Genomic DNA, 25,124 nt, shown 5'->3' on the forward strand with positions numbered 1-25,124 from the left:
CCCCCACCCCGGCTGTGTTTTGAAATAGATGCTTGATTTACTCTCCCCTTTCTGAAGCACAGGCTATTGCTGTGCTGGCTCCTTGGTGTCCGTCACACATCTGGACAGCCTTTTCTCTAATTGCTTTTTCTGATGCATTTCTTCTGCCTTCTTTGTGCTTTTTTCCTATCACATTGTTCATAGGTTTTCTTCAATATTCAGTGTAATCTTTACTGTTTTTCAGGTTTTTCAGTGTTTCACAGTGTTATTTTCCCCTTCATGTATTTAGCTGGGCCAGCTCCCTTGTTGAATGTTTCTGCCCTCTTGTACTTTATCTTTGCTCTCTGATATTATAAAGGCCATCACCTTTTTTGTTTTCTCTTCTTTTTTTCTGTTTCAGAATGTGATTTTTATTGTTAATTGTTTTCTATTGCTCTTACCTTCATTTTTCCCACAGAATTTGCGTAGTTCCAAGATTAGGTTTTAAACAGACATTCTAGCTAAATATGTTATTTACCAAAAACTGTGTGAATATAAATCCCTATCTCCTTTCCATCTGGATCTAAGTGCTCTTTATGATATTTGTTTATATCAATTGCTCAGTCACTCCACTGCCTGAGGGGTGCAGAAAGAGCTGGGCCACCTTCTTCACATTCGGGAAGGTGTCTGTGTCCCAGTTCTACTCCAGAAGATCTGTCTGTCCTGTAAAGTCAGACTCATCCCATCCCACGAGGTGACCTTTGGGTTTCACTTCATTCTCCCATTTTGGGGTGCCTGCCTCTTTGAGGAAATTACCTCATACATAGTTCATAGGTTTAGGTTAGTGTAGTCATGAATACAGTATACAGTGGAACCTCAGTTCTTGAACTTAATTCATTCCAGGAGTCTATTCAATAAGTGATTTGTGCCCTGGCCGGTTTTGCTTAGCAGTTAGAGCGTCAACCCATGGACCAATGAGTCACGGGTTCAATTCCAGTCCAAGGCTCATGCCTCAGTTGTGGTTTGTCCCCGGCCTGGTCAGAGTTGTATGGGAGACAACCATTTGGTGTGTCTGTCTCGCATCAATGTTTCTCCCTTTCTCCCTCTCTCTTCCTCCCTTCCATACTATCTGAAGAAAAATAGAAATATATCCTTGAGTGAGGATTTAAAAAAAAAAAAGAAGTGATTTGTTTGAAAACCAAATCATTTTTCCCATTAGAAATAATGTAAGTTGAATGAATCTGTTCCAGACCCCAAATGATCCCATTTTAACCCCACTCAGCTGCCCGTGATCATGGTTCCGTGAGCACCTTCTGGGCCTTAGCAACATCAGCACTCTTGATGCCTCGTTGTTTTAAAATCATGCTAATCCTCGATTTCACCATGCCACACACGGTGGCCAGGTCAGACACACAACACCTGTCATACTTTGCAATTATTTCTTTTTTTATTTCTGTCATTCTCATAACTTTCCTTTTCACTTTGTTATTGCACACCTTCTTAGGACCTGTGGTGACTTACTCTGTGCATTTAGTAGTAATAATAATAATAATAATAATAATAATAATAAAACAGTAACAAAAGCAAAAAACAACTCAAAAATATCCACAGCACATTTTCCTGAGATGTTAACAACTTGAGGTTTAGCAGTAAACTGACGCAGACTCGCGCATTCTCTCCTCTGTTGCCTGAGAGACATGACTGATCATGCAGGTGTCAGCATGAAAGGGCTGTCAGGTAAAGAACCGAAGTTTTGGCCCGGCTGGTGTGGCTCAGTGGTTGAGCTCGACCCATGGACTGAGAGGTCGCCAGTTCGGTTCCCGGTCAGGGCACATGCCCAGGTTATGGGCCTGATCCCCAGTGGGGGGCATGCAGGAGGTGGCCAATCGATGTTCTCTTTCATCGATGTTTCTATCTCTCTCCCTCTCCCTTCCTCTCTCTCTAAAATCAATAAAAAAGAAAGAAAAGAACCGAAGTTTTGTTCAACAACCAGGACATTTTTCCCCATGAACAACTTGGTTGAGAACCAAATTTTCCAAGATGGGAGACATTCGAGAACCGCAGTTTGACTATATTTCTCTGCCCAACCAAGCCATAACTTGCCAGTGCTGGTCCCACCTTTGAGAGGACACAGGTGGGGAAAATGGCAGGTATTGAGCCTGCAGTGAATGCAGTGTGTGATGGGAGCTTCCAGTTGGCACATTCTGTACTTTTCTCTGCCTGCAGCATCCCTGCAGATTGGGAGATATCAATGATAGCATTACTCCAGTGCATATGGAACCTTTGTGCAAATTAGGAAAAGATACTCCTCCTCAGTGCACTGGACTGCTATTTGCTAGACAGTTGTATGGTGACCACAGTGTGAAGGATGCTTCTTAGAGTTGTGGTGACCAGTGAGGTGGTTCAGAATTCCATCCTCTCATTCCAGTACACTGCAGAAGAAACAGGTTTTCAATCCTAGTGTTGTCCTAGTTTGGTCCAAATTATATGTATCAAGAAAGTTCTTCTTAGAACAAATTTAAATTGGGAGATTAGGAGCTAACATCAGCATGGATGTATGTGCTTCTTTTTGGTTTTGCATTTCATTGGTTTGTGAGAGGAAGGTTTGAAGAGCTTTTTCCTACTGCTTTCTCATCAGTTGGTAGGGCTTTTTTTATGACCCTGTGATTTTAAGAGTTAACTCAGGAAGGAACATTATCTTTTTTGAGGGGTGAGGGGGACTAGCATAGAGAAAAAAAACTTCCCAGAGTTTATTTTAAAGTGGATTATCATATAAAAACCAAAAATCTAATGGGGAAAAAAAAACTTGGTTTATGTATCAGACCCTATAATACCTAGAGAGTCTACCTTCCTGCAGTGCTGCTGTTCTCTCCATAGCCTTTGGTGCTGACAAGAGTTTTAGACACGAATACCAACATTTATAATGAAATTTATACCCTAAGTAAATTGCTAAAAATTATGGTTTGTCTCATGATACTTTTTATTTTTGAAAGGAATTGATTTAGCCCTAGGAGATAGTAGTCACATTTCTTCTTATATCCTGAAATCCCCAAACCTGTGTCAGCATACTGGATTATTATTTGTATAGATGCTTTTCCTGTCATTGATCCCTCATTGTGACCAAGAGTACACTGGAGGTAAGTTCTTCTAAAAGTGTATGTTAACAGTGTTGGAAGGAAGAAAAGATATTAATCCTGTAGTCTAATTTTATTTGACATGTAATAGTATTTATGACAAGCCCAAACTATATCTAAAGTTGACCCTTGAACAACACAGGTTTGAACCGTGTGGGTCCACTTATATGTAAATTTTTTCAGTAAATATATTGGAAAATTTCGGGGGTATCTGTGAGGATCTGAAAAAAATTTATAGGCCTTATGATTTTTTTCTCTAGCTAACTTTATTGTAAGAATATAGTATATAATACATATAATATAAAATGTGTATGAATCCACTGTTATAAGACCAGTTGAGGGGGATAATGAGTAAGGGACCCCTTTTAGTTGGTTGAAGTTTGGAAAGAAGAATTTGTTTGTTTATACAAAAAGGATTACAGTTTCGATAAAGGCATTATTTACCCAGTAATGAACAATTTAGATATTAGGAAGTATAAAAGTCAACATTTGTTTAAGAATTTGGATCTGTATAGATGATTTACTTTTGTTAATTTCTTAATAGACTATAGATATTTGTATAATAAAAATAAATATTCTCTAAGCTAATATTGTTTATGGCCATGGTCAGCTTCTTTCAGCTCTTCTAAAGTACTTCCCCGGGCCATGGCCCTTACGGAGAAGACACTCAGCGCTTCTAAGGGACCCCCCCCCCCCCCGGGCCATGGCCCTTACTGAGAAGACGCTCAGCGCTTCTAAGGGACCCCCCCCCCCCCCCGGCCATGGCCCTTACTGAGAAGACGCTCAGCGCTTCTAAGGGACCCCCCCCCCCCGCCCCGGGCCATGGCCCTTACTGAGAAGACACTCAGCGCTTCTAAGGGACCCCCCCCCCCCGCCCCGGGCCATGGCCCTTACTGAGAAGACACTCAGCGCTTCTAAGGGACCCCCCCCCCGCCCCGGGCCATGGCCTTACTGAGAAGACGCTCAGCGCTTCTAAGGGACCCCCCCCCCCCCCGCCCCGGGCCATGGCCTTACTGAGAAGACGCTCAGCGCTTCTAAGGGACCCCCCCCCCGCCCCGGGCCATGGCCCTTACTGAGAAGACGCTCAGCGCTTCTAAGGGACCCCCCCCCCCCCCCGCCCGGGCCATGGCCCTTACTGAGAAGACGCTCAGCGCTTCTAAGGGACCCCCCCCCGCCCCGGGCCATGGCCCTTACTGAGAAGACGCTCAGCGCTTCTAAGGGACCCCCCCCCCCGCCCCGGGCCATGGCCCTTACTGAGAAGACGCTCAGCGCTTCTAAGGGACCCCCCCCCCCGCCGCCCCGGGCCATGGCCTTACTGAGAAGACACTCAGCGCTTCTAAGGGACCGCCCCACCCCCCCACCCCCGGGCCATGGCCCTTACTGAGGAGACGCTCAGCGCTTCTAAGGGACCCCCCCCCCCGCCGCCCCGGGCCATGGCCCTTACTGAGAAGACACTCAGCGCTTCTAAGGGACCGCCCCACCCCCCCACCCCCGGGCCATGGCCCTTACTGAGGAGACGCTCAGCGCTTCTAAGGGACCCCCCCCCCGCCGCCCCGGGCCATGGCCTTACTGAGAAGACACTCAGCGCTTCTAAGGGACCCCCCCCCCGCCGCCCCGGGCCATGGCCCTTACTGAGAAGACACTCAGCGCTTCTAAGGGACCGCCCCACCCCCCCACCCCCGGGCCATGGCCCTTACTGAGGAGACGCTCAGCGCTTCTAAGGGACCCCCCACCCTGGCCATGGCCCTTACTGAGAAGACTCTTAGCACCACCCTCCCTGTCCCCGTGTATACCTTCTGGGAACTTACTGCCACAGCATATAGGACATTCTCATGGGAATTAATGTTCGTCTTTTTTATTACTGTTTTCCTATAGACACTTCATATAGATTTGTTAAATAAAATGATAATATATCTGTCTCATGTATAAAATGTTCAGAAAGGATGAATAAAACTCAGTTTTCTGGCTGGTTTGGCTCAACGGTTCAAGCGTCACCTATCAGACCAAAGAGTCTCGGGTTCAGTTCCTGTCAAAGGCATGTACCTTGGTTACGGTTCGGTCCCCGTCCCTGGTCTGGGTTGTGCAGGAGGCAGCCATTCAGTGTGTCTGTCTCCTCATTCATGCCTCTCTCTCTCTCTCTCTGTCTCTCTCCCCACCACACTCTTTCCTCCCTCCCTCCGCTACCCCTTCCACACTCCCTCCCCTACCCCTTCTTCCCTCCCTTCCTCCCACTCTATCTGAAGATAAATGGAAAAGCATCCTCAGGTGAAGATTCTTTTTTTTAAACTCATTTTTCTGCCCTGCTGCTGTGGTTTATGCACCAAGAGGTTGCTGGTTCAATTCCCAGTCAGAGCACACACCCAAGTTGTGGGCCAGATCCCCAGTGAGGGGTATGCAGGAGGCAGTCAGTCGATGTTCTCTCATCAATGTTTCTTTCTCCCTCTCCTTTCCTCTCTCTTTAAAATCAATAAAAGAAAAAAATTTTTTAATAAAATAAAAACTCAGTTTTTTTATTACTAGGATGAATATAGACTTGTATAATTAAAACATGCCCCTCAAGTGATTTTTAGTAGTAATTTAAGGGGAAAGAAAAGACATGAATACATAAGTTCTAGAGAAGACGGGCACAGATCATTGTGGTAGTCTGAATGTCCATGTGTCCAGGATTCGGGTAGGCACTGCACAAAACTAGAAATAGCCCTGGCCAGTTTTGCTCAGCGGTTAGAGCGTCGGCCTGCAGTCCGGAGAGACCCGGGTTCGGTTCCCGCTAAGGGCACGTACTTCGGTTGCAGTTTGTCCCCGGCCCTGGTTGGTCATGCGGGTGGCAGCCACTCGATGTGTCCCTTTCACGTCGATGTTTCTCTCTCTCTCTCTTCCTCTCTCTCCCTCCCACTCTATCTGTACAAAAGATGGAAAAATGTCCTCGGGTGAGGATAAAACAAAAAACAAAAAAAAAACTAGAAATAGAGATGGAGCTGGCTGCGCAAGGGAGTCACTGTCAAGTCCGCAGAGAGAACTGAGATCAGCCACAAAGGAGCTTTGAATCTGGAGAGGTTTGAGCAACTGGAATTTGCCCCCCCATTTCAGTCTAGTCAGCACTCAAATGACCATCACCTGCGTGTGTCAGGGTGAATAACAGATCAGTAGTGAGTGTGAAAGGGGGGGTGATGTGTCCAAGAAAGGATGTTGTCCAAATCAGGGCAGCACCTTAAGGAAAGCTATCTAGGGTGAGAGTGTGTTGGATTTCACAGATAACACTCACATTCTTTAAAAAAAAAAAAAAGAAATTTTTTAATCCTTAACCAAAAACATGCTCATTGGTATTTTAGAGAGAGAGAGAGAGAGAGAGAGAAATCATTGTGAGAGAGAAACATTGATTAGTTGCCTTCCCGTATGCACCCTAACCAGGGATCAAACCTGCAACCTTTCAGTGTATGGGATGACAGTCCAGCCACCTGAGCCACTCCAACCAGGGCCAGCACTCACATTCTGTGCCAAGATGACTGCATTGACCTAGAATCTGTGTTAACTAACATGCTGTCTCATCCTGTCTGCCTGGGACATGATGCCCAGCCATGAGCAGTATGATGTGCCAGTTCAGAGACTGCAGCACTGAGTCAGACACACCGGGACTTCTATCCTGACTCTGCCATTTACTTTGCAGTTTTTGTATCTGATGTCGTATCTATTGTCCAGTTACTGTGATGATTAACTAAATCTATCTAAAGTGCTTAATTAGTACAGTGCCTTGCACATATTAAGTGCTCAATGAAAGTTTAGTAATAAATATTTCAATATTGTCTCTGTCAGCATTTGAGTCAAGATCTAAGTCCCTGTTGCCTGGACTACAGACTCCCACACTAACAATATTTTACCCATTCTTATTCTTTGAGCACCCCCCCCCCCCGCAACACACACACAATATAAATATATTTCTTTTTTTTTTTTATCTTTTTTTTTTTTTTATCCTCACCCGAGGACATTTTTCCATTTTTGTACAGATAGAGTGGGAGGGAGGGAGAGAGAGGAAGGAGAGAGAGAGAGAGAGAGAGAAACATCGACGTGAAGGGACACATCGAGTGGCTGCCACCCGCACGACCAACCAGGGCTGGGGACAAACTGCAACCGAAGTACGTGCCCTTAGCGGGAACCGAACCTGGGTCTCTCCGGACCGCAGGCTGACGCTCTAACCGCTGAGCCAAACTGGCCAGGGCTAAATATATTTCTTAAAGCAGAGATATTTACCAGATATGCTCTATTTTCTATTTATGGAAGCAGAACCTTCCGTGATCTGTTGCCTACCTGTCTGATCTGATCCTTTGCCACACTGTTCCATGAAGGCACCAAGCTATTCCTGTCCTTACCTCTTGCTTAGAGTGTTCTTCCTCCTGAGAGCCCCATTGCTCAGTACCTGCACCTCATTTAGTCTCCTTAATGAGGTCACCTCTTTTTTTTATTAATTTATTTTTGTTACAGATGTTTCTCCTTTTTCCCCCCTTGACACCCTCCCCCTGATTTCCCCACCCAGCATTGTTGTCTATGTCCCTGGTTACACATACATGCATGTAAGTTCTGTGGTTTATCTCTTCCCTCCCCCCCCCCCCCCGTCCCTCCTCTTCTGAGGTCTATCAGTCTGTACCCTACTTCTGTTTCTCTGGCTCTGTTTTGTTCATCAGCTTGTTTTCATTACATTCCACAAATAAGTGAGATCATGTGATATTTGTTTTTCTCTGATTGGCTTGTTTCACTTAGCATAATACTCTCTAGGTTTCTCCATGTTGTCTCAAAGGATAAGAGATCTTTCTTATAGCTGCATAGTATTCCATTGTGTATATGTACCACAGCTTTTTTTTTTTTAATCCTCACCCTAGGGTATTTTTTCCATTTATCTCTAGATAGAGTGGAAGGGAGGGAGAGGGGGAAGGGAGACAGAGAGAGAGAAATATTGATGTGAGAGAGACACAACCCTGACCAGTGTTGAGGACGAACTGCAACTGAGGTATCTTGCCTTTGGCCGGAATCGAACCCATGCCTCTCTGGTCCACAAGTTGATGCTCTAACTGCTGAGCCAAACCAGCCAGGGCTGTACCACAGCTTTTTTTTTTTACAGAGAGATACAGAGAGAAACATCAACATGAAAGGGACACGTCGAGTGGCTGCCTCTCACACGACCCCAACCAGGGCCAGAGGCGAATCGCAACCAAGGTGCCCTTGACCTGAATCGAACCCACGACTCATTGGTCCATGTGTCGACACTCTAACCACTGAGCCAAACTAGCCAGAGCTGTACCACAGCTTTTTAATCCACTCATCTAGTGATGGACACTTGGGCTGTATCCAGATCTTAGCTATTGTAAATAGTGCTGCTACGAACATAGGGGTACATATATTCTTTCTGATTGGTGTTTCAGGCTTCTTAGGATATATTCCTAGAAGTGGGATCACTGGGTCAAATGGCAGTTCAATTTTTAATTTTTTGAGGAAACACCATAGTGTTTTCCATAGTGGCTGCACCAGTCTGCATTCCCACCAGCAGTGTACTAGAGTCCCCTTTTCTCTACACCCTTGCCAGCACTTGTTGTTTGATGATTTGTTGATGGCGGCCATTCTGACAGGTGTGACGTGATACCTCATAGTTGTTTTAATTTGTATCTCTCTGATGATTAGTGAGTGTCACCTCTCTAAAAATTTTTTCTCTGACCTGTTTCAGTTTCCTTATCAGTTACTCCTTATCAGTTTCTTATTCTGCTTTGTGTATCTTCTTGGCACGTCTTACTCTCTTACATTATTTTACACATTTATTCATTAATTATAAGATTATTCTAGAAGGAGTTAAGTTGGGGAATAATACTAAAAAGTCTTACATTGCCATTTCTTTTTCTTTTAGAAAAATGGTGACTATGGAAAGGTGATGGGCAAGTTGTCTCTCCGTAAACAGCGCTTCATGCAGTTTTCTTCACTGGAACACGAAGGGGAATATTACATGACACCACGAGACTTCCTCTTTTCAGTAATGTTTGAGCACATAGAACGTGAGTTGCTTTTTTTTTTTTTAGTTTAAAAAAACAAATATTGGGACTGAAAATCCTCTGTTTTTCAGAATTGGTAAAAGGTTTTCTTTTAATTACCATTGTTCTTTGTGCCATTCATTTACTTATTGTTTAGATGTTTCGATCCTTGTGACATAAGTACAGTTACACTTTTCATACGTATGTATTTATCTAAGAAATAGTTGCTTTGTATATGGGTTTTTCCAAAGAGAAAGTGGAAAAATAGTTACATTTTTTACTGTCACTAGATAAATTATTAATAGAATTATTATATTTATCCTGCATGTTAGTTTTGAGTGGTATTATTGTTTTAAATTGTGCAAAATAAATGAAACTAGAACAATTAAGAGGGTTATATGATGGAGTCATTATGCCATCAGTAAAAAAAAAAAAAAAAAAAAAAAAACCTGAAAAAATAGAATGAGAAGCAAAAATTCAAAAGCTTTAATTACTTAATTTTAGTTCATAAACTGCCAACTCTTGGTTACTTCAAATAATATCAGAAATTCTTCATTTTATTATCTAAACTAGTCCCTTTTACTTTGCAAAGAGTAGATATGGCCCCGTCCTCTGGGCCTTACATTGCAGGAGTGTTCTATGAAAATTTCTTCGCCCTGGCCAGTGTGACTCAGCAGTTAGAGTGTTGGCCCTCAGACAAAAGAGTCCTGGGTTTGATTCCAGTCAAGGGCCCGTACCTTGGTTGCAGTTCAGTCTCCGGCCCAGGTCAGGGTCGTGCAGGAGGCAACCAATCTATTTCGCTCTGTCACATTGATGTTTCTCTCTCTCTCTCCCCCTCCCACTCTATCTGAAGATAAGTGGAAAAATATCTTCGGGTGAGGATTTAAAAAATTATATATATTTAAAATAAGAAAGAAAATTTATTGGCTTCCTGACACTTTTGGAGGTGGAAGTACTGCCCTGTGGGCAGCTATATATGGAAGAGGGGAAACAGGCTAGGGCAAGGTGCATGGAGCCCAAATTTGATTGTATTATTATCTAGAGCAATTTATGTCCCAGGGCATTCTCGAAAACAACAAGAAGTCAACCAGCAATTAGTGGAGCTAACACCTTGATGTGGTCAGGGAAGGAGACCAAGCAAACTGCCAAACTAATTCATCCCAGTGTCTGGGCATTCCCAAAGCTGTGCTTCCCTGAGAAGCAACATCAGAGGAACCAACTAAAGCAACCCAGCCAGACACTAAACAAACAAGCAAATAACAAACCCTGTGGTGAGGTGGGAGCTAGTACCCAGAGGTACTACTATACATCATCTAAAATACCCAGTTTCCAAAAACAATGAGACATACAAAGAAACAGAAAAGTATTACTCTACTGGACAAAACAGTCAACAGAAACTGCTTGTGAGTACAATCAGACCTCAGATTTAACAGAAATAAACTTTAAAATACCCATTATAAATATTTTCAAAGACTAAAGTAAATCATGATTAAAGAAATTATGATGATAGTATATCAAATAAAGAATATCAAATAAAAGATAGAAATGATTTAAAAAAAGAACCAAATAGAAATTCTGGAGTTGAGGTATAATAACTGAAGTGAAAATTTCACTAAAGGGGCTCAACAGTAGATTAGAAATGGCAGAAGAAAGTGCCAGTGAATGTAAAGACAGACTGATAAAGATTATTCAGTCTGAAGAACAGAGAAGAAAAATAATGAAGAAAAATGAAGTCTCAGAAAAATGTGGGACACCATTAAGTATACCAACATATGCCTAATGGGAGTACCATAAAGAGAGGAGAGAGAAGAGAGCATAAAAAATATTTGAAGAAATAATAGCTGAAAATTTCTAAAATATATTGAAAAACACTCATCTGTGTACCCAGAAAAATCAACAAACTCCAAGTAGGATAAACATAAAGAGATCCACTAACAGACACAGCCAAGTAAAACTACTGAAAGTCAAAGACAAGGAGAAATCTTTAAAGCAGCCAAAAAAAAAAAAAGAAAGAAAGAAAGAAAGAAAAAAGAAATGACTTGCCACTTTCTAGGGACCCATATAAGAGAATGGCTGACTCAGCAGAAACAGTGGAGGCCAGAAGTTTTCTTTGTTGGAAAGCTTTTGATTACAGATTCATTCTCCGTACTTGTTTGGGTCTATTCACATTTTCTATTTTTTGTTTAGTTTGTTCCTACTTATTTGTTTATTTTATCTAAGTTATCCAAGTTGTTGGCATAAAGTTGTTCATAGTATTCTTATAGAATCTTTTTGATTTCTATAAAATCTGTAGTAATGTCCCCATTTTTATTTCTGAAAAAGATCAACTTTTGGTTTCACTGATTTTTCTCTACTGTTAATTCTGTTCTGTTTTGTTTATCTCCACCCTAAACTAATTATTTCCTCCTTTGTACTAGGTTTCAGTTTAGTCCTTTTTTTTTTTCTGGCTCCTTAGTATGTACGTATAATTAAGCTTTTGATTTAAGTTTTTTGTTTTTGTTTGTTTTGCCAGAGGGAAGGGGGTTGTGGATGGGGGGTGAAGGGAGCATAATATATGGTGATGGAAGAGGATTTGACTTTCTTGATTTGAGATCTTTTTAATGTACATATTTCCAGCAATAAATTTTCCAGTTAGCAGTGCTTTTACTGTATCCCAAAAGTTTTAGTAAATTGTGTTTTCATTTTCATTCTTCTTAAGGTATTTTCTAATATCCCTTGTGATTTCTTTTTTGATCCATTGGTTATTTAAAAGTATATTTTTTAATTTCTACATATTTGTGAATTTTCCAGTTTTTCCTGTTACTCATTTCTAGTTTCATCCCACTGACATCAGAAAAAATATATATTTTGTACGATTTCAGTGTTTAAATTTATTAAGATTTGTTTTTAAAGCTATCATGTGTCCTTTTCACATCGATGTTTCTCTTTCCCTCTCTCCTTCCCACTCTATCTAAACAAAAATGGAAAAATAGCCTCAGGTGAGGATAAAAAAAAAAAATCATTCTCAAAGGTACAAAACAGAAAGGAGGATAGTATGAGAGAGAGAAAAAATGAAAGAATTATTTAGAAATAATTTATAGCAAAACTGTGCTTGGTTAAGAGAAATATCTATGCTGTGTTCTATACTGTAGTTTATGCTCATATGTTTTATATTAGGGTTTGAAGTAAAGATTGTAAAAATTTGATCAGCATCCTCAAAATATTAACATAATACAGTTGCAAATAATATGCAATCCTTGATTTAATCAAATTAGGTTCTTATAATGTTTTCACCTTTATTATTCACTGGAATACAGTAAACTTCTATCAGAAGGCATTTAGCTAAATCAATAACTTAGTAATTTTACAGACCAAAATAATACATCTTTTATGCATATAATGTCCTTCATCTTTATTTTCATCATGGATAAGAATAAGAATATTCTTGGTTGCATTCCTACAAATCATGATGAACAGCAAAGCAAGGAAAAAAGACCCAGCCCAGTAACCTGTGATCTTCACGCATAAACTAAGAAACAAAACAATTTGATACCTACTAGATCCTAAACTTAATTTACCTGGTATCTATCTTTATGAACATTTTGCAAATACTGCACTTTATTAATATTAATGGTAATTGAGGGGGCTTATTTAAGCCATCTCCCCAGGCTGCTTCCAAGTGGTGCTGGCTCCTCATTCTCCTTCGGTGCTACCTAACCTCTGAACATGCACACTCCACCACTTGTGGAACTGTGACTTTCACTTAATGCCTTGAAAGTTTTACTCCAACATCCAGGAACCCTTTTAATATATAAATCCCCTTAAGAGTGAGGTCACAGCTTAGCTGTCTATTAACCTCTTAGTAATAGCCAAGAGTAAGCAAAAATGAGTCCCAGAAGAGATGGCAGGGAGGTCTGGGAAGAGAAGAATATCTAGTAGAAAGATACCACAGGAATTCTGCCCCATGCTGGTCGTGACCGTCCTTGGCTCTCTGCATACTGCATGTCTTTACTTATACTTACAATGTAGATTTTGTTGCAAATAAATAAGTCAAACTTAGATTAACAGATGGGCATTTACAGTGTCCTCTGACTCTAAAAAGGTTATTATTAGGATGACCACAGAATTTATTATGGTGCTTATACCAAAGTTGCTTGTTTGAGTACAGGTCTGTGGATTTACTTGGAGTTTTGAAATTCCCCAAATGAATCTTAAATTTTAAAATTGCTGCAGTTAGGCACGGACTGGCTGGGACCAGGGGACTCGACGGGACGCTGCTACCAAGGCTGAGTCCCGTGAACCCTTCGTCCTAAGCCCTCGGCTGGTGCCGCATGGACTCGCGGGGACCAGGGGACTCTGCTGGAAGCTGCTGCCACCTCGGCAGTGTCGTGCTAGGCTCAGTCCTGGTGTTTCTGCTGGGTGCAACGCCCTCGGCTGGTGCGGCAGACTCAGCCGCCCTTGGCTGGAAGCAGCGCCCTCGGGTTAAAAGTCCCAGGCGGCTCCAAGACACAGAGTCTACACAGAGGCTAAATTGGCAGCAGCCACTCACCTTGGGCTCCGGCAGAGGGAAGGCAGATTGGACTGGAACTGTGTGGGGACACTCAGGTTTTGGAGGGTGTAAGAGCTTTCACTGACTGCAGCCACGCAGGACTGTAGTCATTTTACTCCTTCCCAGGGCCCTGGGAGAGGCGGCGGCCCCTCCGTCAGAGATTCAACCCCATCTGGTGGCCATTGAAATGCTAATTGAGGTCCATTAACAACCAGCAGCTGCCCCACCCTCGGGAAATCCTCTTACACTGAGCACCTGAGGGAGTTTTTCAGGCAACTCAGAAACCAGGGGTCTTCAGGTGACCTCTACTAATAGCCTCCAGGCAAAAAAAGCTACAGGATAACTACCATTCCCTGGGCTAGCAACACTAACCAAAAAAGCTAAAACTTGACGGTAGTGTTTAAAGTGGGTCCTCCCTGGCTCATCCAAACCCAGGAGAGGGGGCGACAAACAGCAGAACACCAACACCCACAGGGAAAATTTGGCAGACTCCAAAGCCCACTGTGATAGCCAAAATGGTGAAAAACAGAAACAAAAGCCAAATGAAAGAACAAGAGACCTCTACCAAAGATGAGATAAATGAGGTGCAGTTAAGCAAGTTAATAGAACTAGAATTTAGAGCCATGATGTTAAGGAAGCTCAACATCATGTGTAAGGATATGAGCACCATGAGTAAAGACATAGAAATGTTGAAAATCAACCAGCTGGAAATTAAAAACCAACAGGAAGAAATGAAGAATGACATATCAGAAATGAAAAACACATTGGAAGGTCTAAAAAGCAGAGTAGGGGAAGCTAAGGACCGGATCAGTGAATTAGAAGACAGGCTAGAAGAAAACCAATCAGAAAACCAAAAGGAAAAAACTATTAAAAAACAGGAAGACAGCTTAAGAGAACTGTGGGTCAACTGGAAACGAAATAATATTCGCATCATAGGAGTCCCTGAAGAAGAAGAAAGTAAACGAGGGCTAGAGAATATATTCAAAGAAATAGTGACAGAAAACTTCCCTAATTTGGTAAAGGAAGAAGGCATCCAAGTTCAAGAAGCTCAGAGAGCCCCAAGTAAGAAGAACCCAAATAGGCCCACACCAAGACACATAGTAATCAAACTGCCAAAAATTAAAGACAAAGAGAGAATCCTAAAAGCAGAAAGAGATAAGCAACAGGTTACCTACAAAGGAAACCCCATTAGGCTCTCAGCTGACTTCTCACAAGAAACACTACAGGCCAGAAGGGAATGGCATGAAGTAATCAAGGTCATGAAAAACAAGGATCTGAATCCAAGACTACTCTACCCAGCAAGGCTATAATTCAAAATAGAAGGTCAAATAAAGAGCTTTTCAGACAAAAAAAGGCTAAGGGAATACATTAGCACCAAACCAGCACTGCAAGAAATGTTAAAAAGACTGCTGTAATTACCAGGAGAAATGAGAAGAAAAATAGAACCCCACTAAACAAAAATGGAAATAAATAAGTACATATCAATAATCACCTTAAACGTAAATGGATTGAATGCTCCCATAAAAAGACACAGAGTAGCTGATTGGATAAGAAAGCATGACTCATCTATATGTTGTTTACAAGAGACCCACCTCACAACAAATGACTCACATAGATTGAAAGTGAAGGGATGGAAAAAAATCTAGCAAGCAAACGGAAAAGAAAAAAAAGCTGGGATAGCAATACTCATATATGATCAAATAGATTTCAGAATAAAGGCCACAATTAGAGGCAAAGAAGGCCACTACGTAATATTGAAAGGATCTATCCAACAGGAAGATATAACCTTGATAAACATATATGCACCCAATATAGGAGCACCAAAATATATTTAAAAACTTCTGGAGGACTTCAAAGGAGAAATCAATAGCAATACAATCATAGCAGGGGACTTTCAACACCCCGCTGATATCACTGGATAGATCCCCTAGACAAAAAATTAGGAAGGAAACAGAGACTCTAAATGAAGCACTACACCAAATGGATTTAATAGATATCTAAGAGAACTACACCCCAAAACTACAGAATTCATATTCTTCTCAAGTGCACATGGCACATTCTCTAATATAGACCACATGTTAGGGCACAAACTAAGTCTCTACAAGTTCAAGAAGATTGAAATCATATCAAGCATCTTCTCAGATCACAATGGCATGAAACTAGAAATCAATTGCGACAATAACATGCAAAAACACTTGAAACATGGAAGCTAAATAGCATGTTATTAAACAATGAATGGGTCACCGAGGAGATCAAGGAAGAAATCAAAAACTTCCTGGAAAGCAATGAAAATGAAGACACAACAAGACAAAATCTATGGGATGCAGCGAAAGCATTTCTGAGAGGGAAGTTCATAGCAATACAGGCCTCCCTCAAAAAAGAAGAAAAAACTCTAACAGACTATCTAACCTCACAACTTAAAGAACTAGAGAGCAAACACAAAGAAAACCCGAGAGCAAGTAGAAGGAAGGAAATAGTAAAGATCAGAGCAGAAATAAATGACATAGAGACCAAAAAAACAATTCCAAGGATCAATAAAGGAAAGAGCTGGTTTTTCGAAAAGATAAACAAGATTGATGGACCCTTAGCTAGACTCACCAAGAAACAGAGAGAGAGAACCCAAATACACAAAATCAGAAATGAAAGAGGAGAGATAACAACTGACACCACAGAAATACAAAAGATCAATAACAACTACTATGAACAATTATATGGCAACAAATTCGACAATCTAAGCGAAATGGACAAATTTCTAGAAACACATAGTCTCCCACAACTGGATCAGGAAGAGATAGAAAACTTGAACAGACCAATAACAACAGAAGAAATTGAAGATGTAATCAAGACTCTCCCAGCAAACAAAAGCGCAGGCCCGAATGGCTTCACGGGAGAGTTTTACCGAACATTCAAAGAAGAACTAATACCCATTCTCCTCAACTATTTCAGAAAATTCAAGAAGAAGGAAGACTTCCAAACTCGTTTTATGAACTCAGCATAATTCTAATTCCAAAACCAGAAAAAGACACAACAAAGAAAGAAAATACAGGCCAATATCCCTGATGAACATAGATGCCAAAATCCTGAACAAAATACTAGCAAATTGGATCCAGCAATACACCAAAAAAATTATCCACCATGACCAAGTGGGATTCATCCCAGGGATGCAAGGCTGGTACAATATTCGCCAATCCATAAATGTGATACACCATATAAATAAAATGAAGAATAAAAACCACATGATCATATCAATAGATGCTGAAAAAGCCTTCGACAAAATCCAGCATCCATTTCTGATAAAAACGCTCAGCAGTGTGGGAATAGAGGGATCATATCTAGACATAATAAAGGCCATATATGAAAGACCTACAGCCAACATCATATTCAATGGGCAAAAAACTAAAAGCATTTCCCTTAAGAACAGGAACAAGGCAAGGATGCCCACTTTCGCCACTCCTATTTAAGGTAGTACTGGAAGTCTTAGCCACAGCAATCAGACAAGAAGAAAAAATAAAAGGGATCCACATTGGAAAGGAGGAAGTGAAATTGTCATTATTTGCAGATGACATGATACTATACATAGAAAACCCCAAAGACTCCATCAAAAGTTTACTAGACTTAATAACTGAATTTGGCAAAGTAGCAGGATACAAAATTAATGTTAAGAAATCAGCGGCATTCTTATACACCAATGATGAACTCACAGAAAGAGAAACTAAGAAAACAATCCCATTTACCATCGCGGCAAAAAAATTAAGATACCTAGGAATAAACTTAACCAAAGAAATAAAGGACCTATTCACAGAAAACTACAGGTCATTGAAAAAAAGAAATAGAGGAAGATATAAAAAAGTGGAAGCACATACCCTGTTCATGGATTGGGAGAATTGACATCATTAAAATGTCCATATTACCCAAAGCAATATATAGATTCAACGCAATCTCCATCAAAATACCAAAGGCATACGTCACAGAATTAGAACAATTACTTCAAAAGTTCATATGCAAACAAAAAAGGCCTCAAATAGCCACAGCAATCTTGAAAAGGAAGAACAAAGTTGGAGGGATCACAATACCAGCTTTTAGGTTATACTACAAAGCCACTGTAATCAAAACAGCCTGGTACTGGCACAAGAACAGGCGTATAGACCAGTGGAACACAATAGAGAACCCAGAAATGGACCCAAGGCAATATCCTTAATTAATATTTGACAAAGGTGGCAAGAGCATACAGTGGAGTAAGGACAGCCTCTTTAATAAGTGGTGCTGGGAAAATTGGAAAGCTACTTGCAGAAAAATGAAACTAGACCATCAACTTACACTCTACACGAGAATAAACTCAAAATGGATAAAAGACTTAAATGTAACTCATGAATCCATAAAAATCCTAGAAGAGACTGTAGGCAACAAAATTTCAGACATCATACGCAGCAGAATTTTTACTGACACATCACCTAAGGCAATAGAAACAAAGGAGAAAATGAACACATGGGACTTCATCAAACTCAAAAGCTTCTGCACAGCGAAAGATACAATCATCAAAACGGAAAGGCTACCCACTGTATGGGAGAGCATAATTGCCAATGATATATCAGATAAGGGGTTAATTTCCAATACATATAGAGTGCTCATACAACTCCACAAAGGAAGACAAAGAATCCAATTAAAAAATGGGCAGAGGAACTAAATAGACACCTCTCCAAACAGGACATACAAATGGCTAAGAAACATATGAAGAAATGCTCATCATCACTAATCATCAGAGAGATGCAAATTAAAACAACTAGGAGGTATCACCTCACACCTGTCAGAATGGCCGCCATCAACAAATCATCAAACAAGTATTGGCGAGGGTGTGTAGTACACTGCTGGTGGGAATGCAGACTGGTGCAGCCACTATGGAAAACAATATGCTGTTACCTCAAAAAATTAAAAATTGATCTTCCATTTGACCCAGTGATCCCACTTCTAGGAATATACCCTACGAAGCCTAAAACACCAATCAGAAACAATATATGTACCCCCATGTTTGTAGCAGCACTATTTACAATCGCTAAGATCTGGAAACAGCCCAAGTGTCCATCAGTAGACGAATGGATAAAAAAGCAGTGGTACATATACACAATGGAGTACTACGCAGCTGTAAGAAAGATCTCCTATCCTTTGAGACTACATGGAGGGACCTGAAAAGTATCATCCTAAGTGAAACAAGCCAAACAGAGAAAGATAAGTTTCATATGATCTCACTTATTTGTGGAATATAATTAACATAACAGTTTGAGGAATGGCATAGTCCCAGAGACGCGGAAGTGGGGTACAGACTGACAATCCCATAAAGAGAGGGTGGTGGGGGAGAGATAAACCACAGAACTTATATGCATGTATGCATGAACAGTGGACATGGACAACAAACTGGGGAAAGGGCAGGGAGGGAGGGGAAGGGGGGAATCTGTGGAGGGAAAAGGAGAAACATCTGTAACAAAAATTAATTAATAAAAAAATAATTAGGAACTTCCGGTCAAGATCACGGCGTAGGTAAACGCGGTATCGCGTCCTCCCACAACCACCTCAAAGTTACAACTAAACTACAGAACAACCATCATTCAAAACTGCCTGAAATCAAGCTGAATGGAAGTCGTACAACTACGGAATTAAAAAAAAAAAAAAAAGCAGCTACATCCAGACTGGTAGGAGGGGCGGCGGCGTGAGGGGTGGTGGCGGCCGCAGTGTGGCGGCGTGACGGGCTGGTCCCACACCCATGTGTGGCGGATAAAAATCAGGAGGCTACCGCGGCTGGAAGGTCCTTCCTGAGTACTGAGGGGTCCCTGTCCCACACCAGGTGCCCCGTTCAGGGTTCCAGTGCCAGGAAGAGAAGTCCCCATAACTTCTGGCTGGAAAAACCAGCGGAAACTGAGGCTCAGGGAGCTGACCTGGCGGGAGTCCCAGGCAGCTCCCTAAAGGGCCCGCGCACGGACTTATTGGACTCTCTCCCTCTAAGCTCGGAGGGGAGGAGGCTCGAGGGGCGCCAGAGACATACAGGGAAGAACTGAGCTGTTTGGCACTGGAGCGAGAGCTGGAGAGGGGGCTTCCTCGGGGACAAACGTGCTGTAAGAGGCCTTTGTTCCTTTGGTGAGCCCTTCCCGGGGGCGGCAGACAGAAGCCATATCTGGGACTCCAGCAACCTGGCTCACACTGGTAGCCCCGCCCTGCTGACTCCCTGAGGCCCCGCCCCGCCCCACACAACTTTCAAGCCCACGCAAGCTGTTGCCACTTGCTTAACCGTAGGATTGGCCGGTCTTGGATCCTGCTTCAGGTTTTTCCTAAATTCTTTCAAACGAGCAGCATCGGGTCTCAGCGAGCCCCATACCTCTCATTAAGTAATACACAGAAACAAACACAGGGAGGCAGCCAAAATTGGGATACAAAGAAACAGGTCCCAAATGAAAGAACAGAACAGGACTCGAAAATGGCAGCGAAGTGAATGGAGTGACACAGACCATCTCCCAAGACCAAACTGGATTTACCAGGAAAATAAAGGCAAATCGTCAGGAAAGGGTAGCCAAAAGACATCTTGGAGGACCACTTAACCAGAAACACCCACTCAATCCTGGTAGGCTTGGGAGGACGCGAGAGGGGACCAAGAGCCCGGGGTCCGCAGCAGCCTGGGCAGGGGCCAGGGAACTTGGCTGGAAGTTACTGCTACCGCCTCCCTTCCCACCCTGCAAGGGCCCTGGGAACTCTGTAGCCGGCTAAACTCTCCGCTGGAGCCACACAGACTCGCGAGCCCCAGGGAACTCGGCGGGACTAGGGAACCCCCTGGGAAGTTAATCCTACCGTCTCCCTTGCCACCCTGCATGGGCCCTGGGAACTCTGTAGCCGGCTAAACTCTCCACTGGAGCCACACAGACTCGCGAGTCCCAGGGAATTTGGCGGGACTAGGGAACCCGGTGGGAAGTTAATCCTACCATCTCCCTTGCCACCCTGCATGGGCCCTGGGAACTCTGCATCCTGCTAAACTCTCCGCTGGAGCCGCACAGACTCGCGGGCCCCAGGGAACTCGGCGGGACCAGGGAACTAGGCGGGAAGTTACTCCTACCATCTCCCTTCCCACCCTGCATGGGCCCTGGGAACTCTGCATCCTGCTAAACTCTCCGCTGGAGCCGCACAGACTCGCGGGCCTCAGGGAACTGGGCGGAACCAGGGAACTCGGTGGGAAGTTATTCCTACAGTCTCCCTTGCAACCCTGCATGGGCCCTGATAACTCTGTAGCGGGCTAAAGGAACTCGGTGGGAAGTTATTCCTACAGTCTCCCTTGCCACCCTGCATGGGCCCTGATAACTCTGTAGCGGGCTAAACTCTCGGCTGGAGCCACACAGACTCGCAGAGACCAGGGGACTCGGCGGGAAGTTAATCCTACCATCTCCCTTGCGACTCTGCATGGGCCCTGGGAACTCTGTAGCCTGCTAAGCTCTCAGTTGGAGCCGCATAGTCTCCCGAAGTCCAGGGAAGTTAATCCTACCGCCTCCCTTGCCACCCTGCATGGGCCCTGGGAACTCTGTAGCCTGCTAAACTCTCGGCTGAGGCCCACAGAATCGCGGGCACCAGGGGACTCGGTAGGACCAGGGAACTCAGCGGGAAATTACTCCCACCGCCTCCCTTGCCACTCTGCATGGGCCCTGGGAACGCTGTAGACTGCTAAGCTCTCGGCTGGAGCCACACAGACTCTCGGAGAACAGGGGACTTGGCGGGATTAAAGTGGGTCCTCCCTGGTGCATCCAAACCCAGGAGAGGGAGCCACAAACAGCAGAACACCAACACCCACTGGGAAAACTTGGCAGACTCCAAAGCCCACTGTGATAACCAAAATGGTGAGAAACAGAAACAAAAGCCAAATGAAAGAACAAGAAACCTCTACAGAAGATGAAATAAATGAGGTGCAGTTAAGCAAGTTAACAGAACTAGAATTTAGAGCCATGATGTTGCGGAAGCTCAACAGGATGTGTAAGGACATGAGCAACATGAGCAAAGACATAGAAATGTTGAAAATAAACCAGCTGGAAATGAAAAACCAACAGGAAGAAATGAAGAATGACATATCAGAAATGAAAAACACACTGGAAGGTCTAAAAAGCAGAGTAGGGGAAGCTGAGGACCGGATCAGTGAATTAGAAGACAGGCTAGAAGAAATCAACCAATCAGAAAACCAAAAGGAAAAAACGATTAAAAAACAGGAAGACAGCTTAAGAGAACAGTGGGACAACTGAAAACGGAATGATATTCATATCATAGGAGTCCCTGAAGAAGAAGAAAGTAAGCGAGGGCTAGAGAATATATTCAAAGAAATAGTGACAGAAAACTTCCCTAATTTGGTAAAGGAAGAAGGCATCCAAGTTCAAGAAGCTCAGAGAGCCCCAAGTAAGAAGAACCCAAACAGGCCCACACCAAGACACATAGTAATCAAACTGCCAAAAATTAAAGACAAAGAGAGAATCCTAAAAGCAGCAAGAGATAAGCAACAGGTTACCTACAAAGGAAACCCCATAAGGCTCTCAGCTGACTTCTCACAAGAAACACTACAGGCCAGAAGGGAATGGCATGAAGTAATCAAGGTCATGAAAAACAAGGATCTGAATCCAAGACAACTCTACCCAGCAAGGCTATCATTCAAAATAGAAGGTCAAATAAAGAGTTTTTCAGACAAAAAAAAAAGCTAAGGGAATACATAAGCACCAAACCAGCACTGCAAGAAATGTTAAAAGGACTGCTGTAATTACCAGGAGAAATGGGAAGGAAAATAGAACCACACTAAACAAAAATGGCAATAAATAAGTACATATCAATAACCACCTTAAATGTAAATGGACTGAATGCTCCCATAAAAAGACAGAGTAGCTGATTGGATAAGAAAGCATGACTCATCTATATGTTGTTTACAAGAGACCCACCTCACAACAAAAGACTCACATAGATTGAAAGTGAAGGGATGGAAAAAAATCTTTCAAGCAAATGGAAATGGAAAAATAAAAAAAGCTGGGCTAGCAATACTTATATCTGATAAAATAGACTTCAGATTGAAGGACATAACTAGAGACAAAGAAGGCCACTACGTAATATTGAAAGGATCTATCCAACAGGAAGATATAACCTTGATAAACATATATGCACCCAATATAGGGAGCACCAAAATATATTTAAAAACTTATGGAGGACTTCAAAGGAGAAATCGATAGCAATACAATCATAGCAGGGGACTTCAACACCCCGCTCACATCACTGGATAGATCCTCTAGACAAAAAATTAGCAAGGAAACAGAGACTCTAAATGAAGCACTAGACCAAATGGATTTAAAGATATCTACAGAGAACTGCACCCCAAAACTACAGAATTCACATTCTTCTCAAGTGCACATGGAACATTCTCAAAGATAGACCACATGTTAGGGCACAAACTAAGTCTCTACAAGTTCAAGAAGATTGAAATTATAACAAGCATCTTCTCAGACCACAATGGTATGAAACTAGAAATCAATTGCAAGAAGAACATACAAAGACTTTTTAACACATGAAAGCTAAATAGAGTGTTATTAAACAATGAATGGGTCACCGAGGAGATCAAGGAAGAAATCAAAAACTTCCTGGAAACCAATGAAAATGAGGACACAACAATACAAAATCTATGGGATGCAGCGAAAGCAGTTCTGAGAGGGAAGTTCATAGCACTACAGGCCTACCTCAAAAAAGAAGAAAAATCTCTAATAGACTACCTAACCTCACAACTTAAAGAACTAGAGAGTAAACAAAAAGAAAACCCCAGAGCAAGTAGAAGGAAGGAAATAGTAAGGATCAGAGCAGAAATAAACGACATAGAGACCAAAAAAACAATTCAGAGGATTAATAAAACAAAGAGCTTGTTTTTCGAAAAGATAAACAAGATTGATGGACCCTTAGCTAGACTCACCAAGAAACAAAGAGAGAACCCAAATACATAAAATCAGAAATGAAAGAGGAGAGATAACAACTGACACCACAGAAATACAAAAGATCGTTAACAACTACTATGAACAATTATACGGCAACAAATTCGAAAATCTAAGCAAAATGGACAAATTTCTAGAAACACATAGTCTCCCAAAACTGGATCAGGAAGAGATTGAAAACTTGAACAGAACAATAACAACAGAAGAAATTTAAGATGTAATCAAGACTCTTCCAGCAAACAAAAGCCCAGGCCCAGATGGCTTCACAGGGGAGTTTTACCGAACATTCAAAGAACTAATACCCATTCTCCTCAACTATTTCAAAAAATTCAACAAGGAAGACTTCCAAACTCGTTTTATGAAGCCAGCATAATTCTAATTCCAAAACCAGAAAAAGACACAACAAAGAAAGAAAACTACAGGCCAATATCCCTGATGAACATAGATGCCAAAATCCTGAACAAAATACTAGCAAATCGAATCCAGCAATACACCAAAAAAACTATCCACCATAACCAAGTGGGATTCATCCCAGGGATGCAAGGCTGGTACAATATTCACAAATCCATAAATGTGATACACCATATAAATAAAATGAAGAATAAAAACCACATGATCATATCAATAGATGCTGAAAAAAGCTTCGACAAAATCCAGCATCCATTTCTGATAAAAACGCTCAGCAGTGTGGGAATAGAGGGATCATATCTAGACATAATAAAAGCCATATATGAAAGACCTACAGCCAACATCATACTCAATGGGCAAAAACTAAAAGCATTTCCCTTAAGAACAGGAACAAGGCAAGGATGCCCACTTTCGCCACTCCTATTTAAGGTAGTACTGGAAGTCTTAGCCACAGCAATCTGACAGGAAGAAAAAATAAAAGGGATCCAAATTGGAAAGGAGGAAGTGAAATTGTCATTATTTGCAGATGACATGATACTGTACATAGAAAATCCCAAAGACTCCACCAAAAGTTTACTAGACTTAATAACTGAATTTGGCAAAGTAGCAGGATACAAAATTAACGTCAAGAAATCGATGGCATTCTTATACACCAATGATGAACTCACAGAAAGAGAAACTAAGAAAACAATCCCATTTACCATCGCGGCAAAAAAATTAAGATACCTAGGAATAAACTTAACCAAAGAAATAAAGGACCTATTCACAGAAAACTACAGGTCTTTGAAAAAAGAAATAGAGGAAGATATAAAAAAGTGGAAGCACATACCCTCTTCATGGATTGGGAGAATTAACATCATTAAAATGTGCATATTACCCAAAGCAATATATAGATTCAAAGCAATCCCCATCAAAATACCAACGGCATACTTCACAGAATTAGAACAATTACTTCAAAAGTTCATATGGAACCAAAAAAGGCCTCGAATAGCCACAGCAATCTTGAAAAGGAAGAACAAAGTTGGAGGGATCACAATACCAGATTTCAGGTTATACTACAAAGCCACTGTAATCAAAACAGCCTGGTACTGGCACAAGAACAGGTATATAGACC

General features: G+C 42.0%; 1 protein-coding gene across 5 annotated transcripts in view; it reads left to right on the forward strand.

Moving 5' to 3' along the window:
- Positions 1-25,124, forward strand: part of MICU2 (mitochondrial calcium uptake 2) — a 125,555-nt gene that overhangs the window by 36,673 nt on the left and 63,758 nt on the right. For 4 of the 5 annotated variants that reach the window (XM_036252668.1, XM_036252667.1, XM_036252665.1 and 1 more), the window contains exon 2: positions 8,980-9,124. In XM_036252668.1, the coding sequence (XP_036108561.1) occupies positions 8,980-9,124 (145 nt within the window). Of the gene's footprint in view, positions 1-2,984; positions 3,096-8,979; positions 9,125-25,124 lie in introns of those variants that run through there. The other variant, XM_036252666.1, reaches the window with a different exon arrangement.

The sequence above is a fragment of the Molossus molossus genome, unplaced genomic scaffold (genome assembly GCF_014108415.1).
Source record: "Molossus molossus isolate mMolMol1 unplaced genomic scaffold, mMolMol1.p scaffold_m16_p_10, whole genome shotgun sequence".
In the NCBI taxonomy this organism is placed as follows: domain Eukaryota; kingdom Metazoa; phylum Chordata; class Mammalia; order Chiroptera; family Molossidae; genus Molossus; species Molossus molossus.